Source organism: Eufriesea mexicana, unplaced genomic scaffold (assembly GCF_001483705.2).
Source record: "Eufriesea mexicana isolate 0111107269 unplaced genomic scaffold, ASM148370v2 scaffold4744748305, whole genome shotgun sequence".
NCBI classification, from domain to species: domain Eukaryota; kingdom Metazoa; phylum Arthropoda; class Insecta; order Hymenoptera; family Apidae; genus Eufriesea; species Eufriesea mexicana.
Window position 1 is genome coordinate 286,580 of NW_016907975.1, and position 920 is coordinate 287,499.

The 920-nt window shown below is 38.2% G+C and overlaps 1 protein-coding gene across 1 annotated transcript in view; it reads left to right on the forward strand.

Annotated features, from left to right (window-relative positions):
* Positions 1-737: 737 nt before the first annotated feature.
* LOC108550860 (mitochondrial basic amino acids transporter) overlaps positions 738-920 on the forward strand; it is a 4,001-nt gene continuing 3,818 nt past the window's right edge. The window contains 1 exon segment of the mRNA XM_017904758.1: positions 738-782. Within this exon segment, the coding sequence (XP_017760247.1) occupies positions 738-782 (45 nt within the window).

The window sequence follows — 920 nt, forward strand, 5'->3', positions numbered from 1 at the left end:
AAAATCCTGATTATTAGCGGTGCCATTTTGGTACCAATCAGAACCATCCCTAATTAATACAACTAATAACGTCCCTATATCCTCGAAGCCAATTGTACTTAATCTAAAATTCCATTACGTCATGAATATCACAGAATCCACTGTTAGCCATGAACCAACCTACAACACGTTGTAAATACTACAATGAGATAAAATCTGTCTATTAATAAATCTGCTAATAAAATAAAAGAAAATAGGAAATAAAGTAAGAGAGAAAATTTCCAAAGCAGATTAGTTCTGCCCTGAAGCTTTCCACACAGCTCTCGAAGATCGTTCGTTTCTCAACATATTTAATAATGAAATCGTGGCAATGTAATCGAGTTCTGACAACTGTTTACCAAACACGAACGCCAATGAATGCCCAAATAATTTGATTGGACGTCATAAAAACCGCCTGCTATCAGCGTTTGACCCTATGGCCGTTTCTTCGCGATAGGTTGGACGTGAATGTTGTTAACATTGTGGCCGTAACAAGTTCAAGACGCTGTTATTGGTACGTTAATAAAGTGTCGATAAATCATGAATGATCTTTGATCCAATAAACGAGAGAAACTCGTGGGACGATTAGTGCCAGTGGGAAATCATATTCGACGACAGGAGCATGGAAGAAGCTTATTTTTTCCTCAAATACGAGAATTTGTTCGATTAAAGGGAACGATCAAAGAAATCGAATCGACGACGAAGAGAGGTCGAAACGGATGCTTGTTGGGACCTTTGGAGATGTAGCGATGCCTCGCTACTCGGTGAGTCCCTTTATCAACTCTTCTCGCTTTCATCTGCTGTAAATCATTTTCCCTGGATCACCTTTTTCTTGGAGAAATCAAGTTCCATCTAGTTTCTTTAATGAGTAAATTCCGTAATTTAAAACTTGGAAAATATGC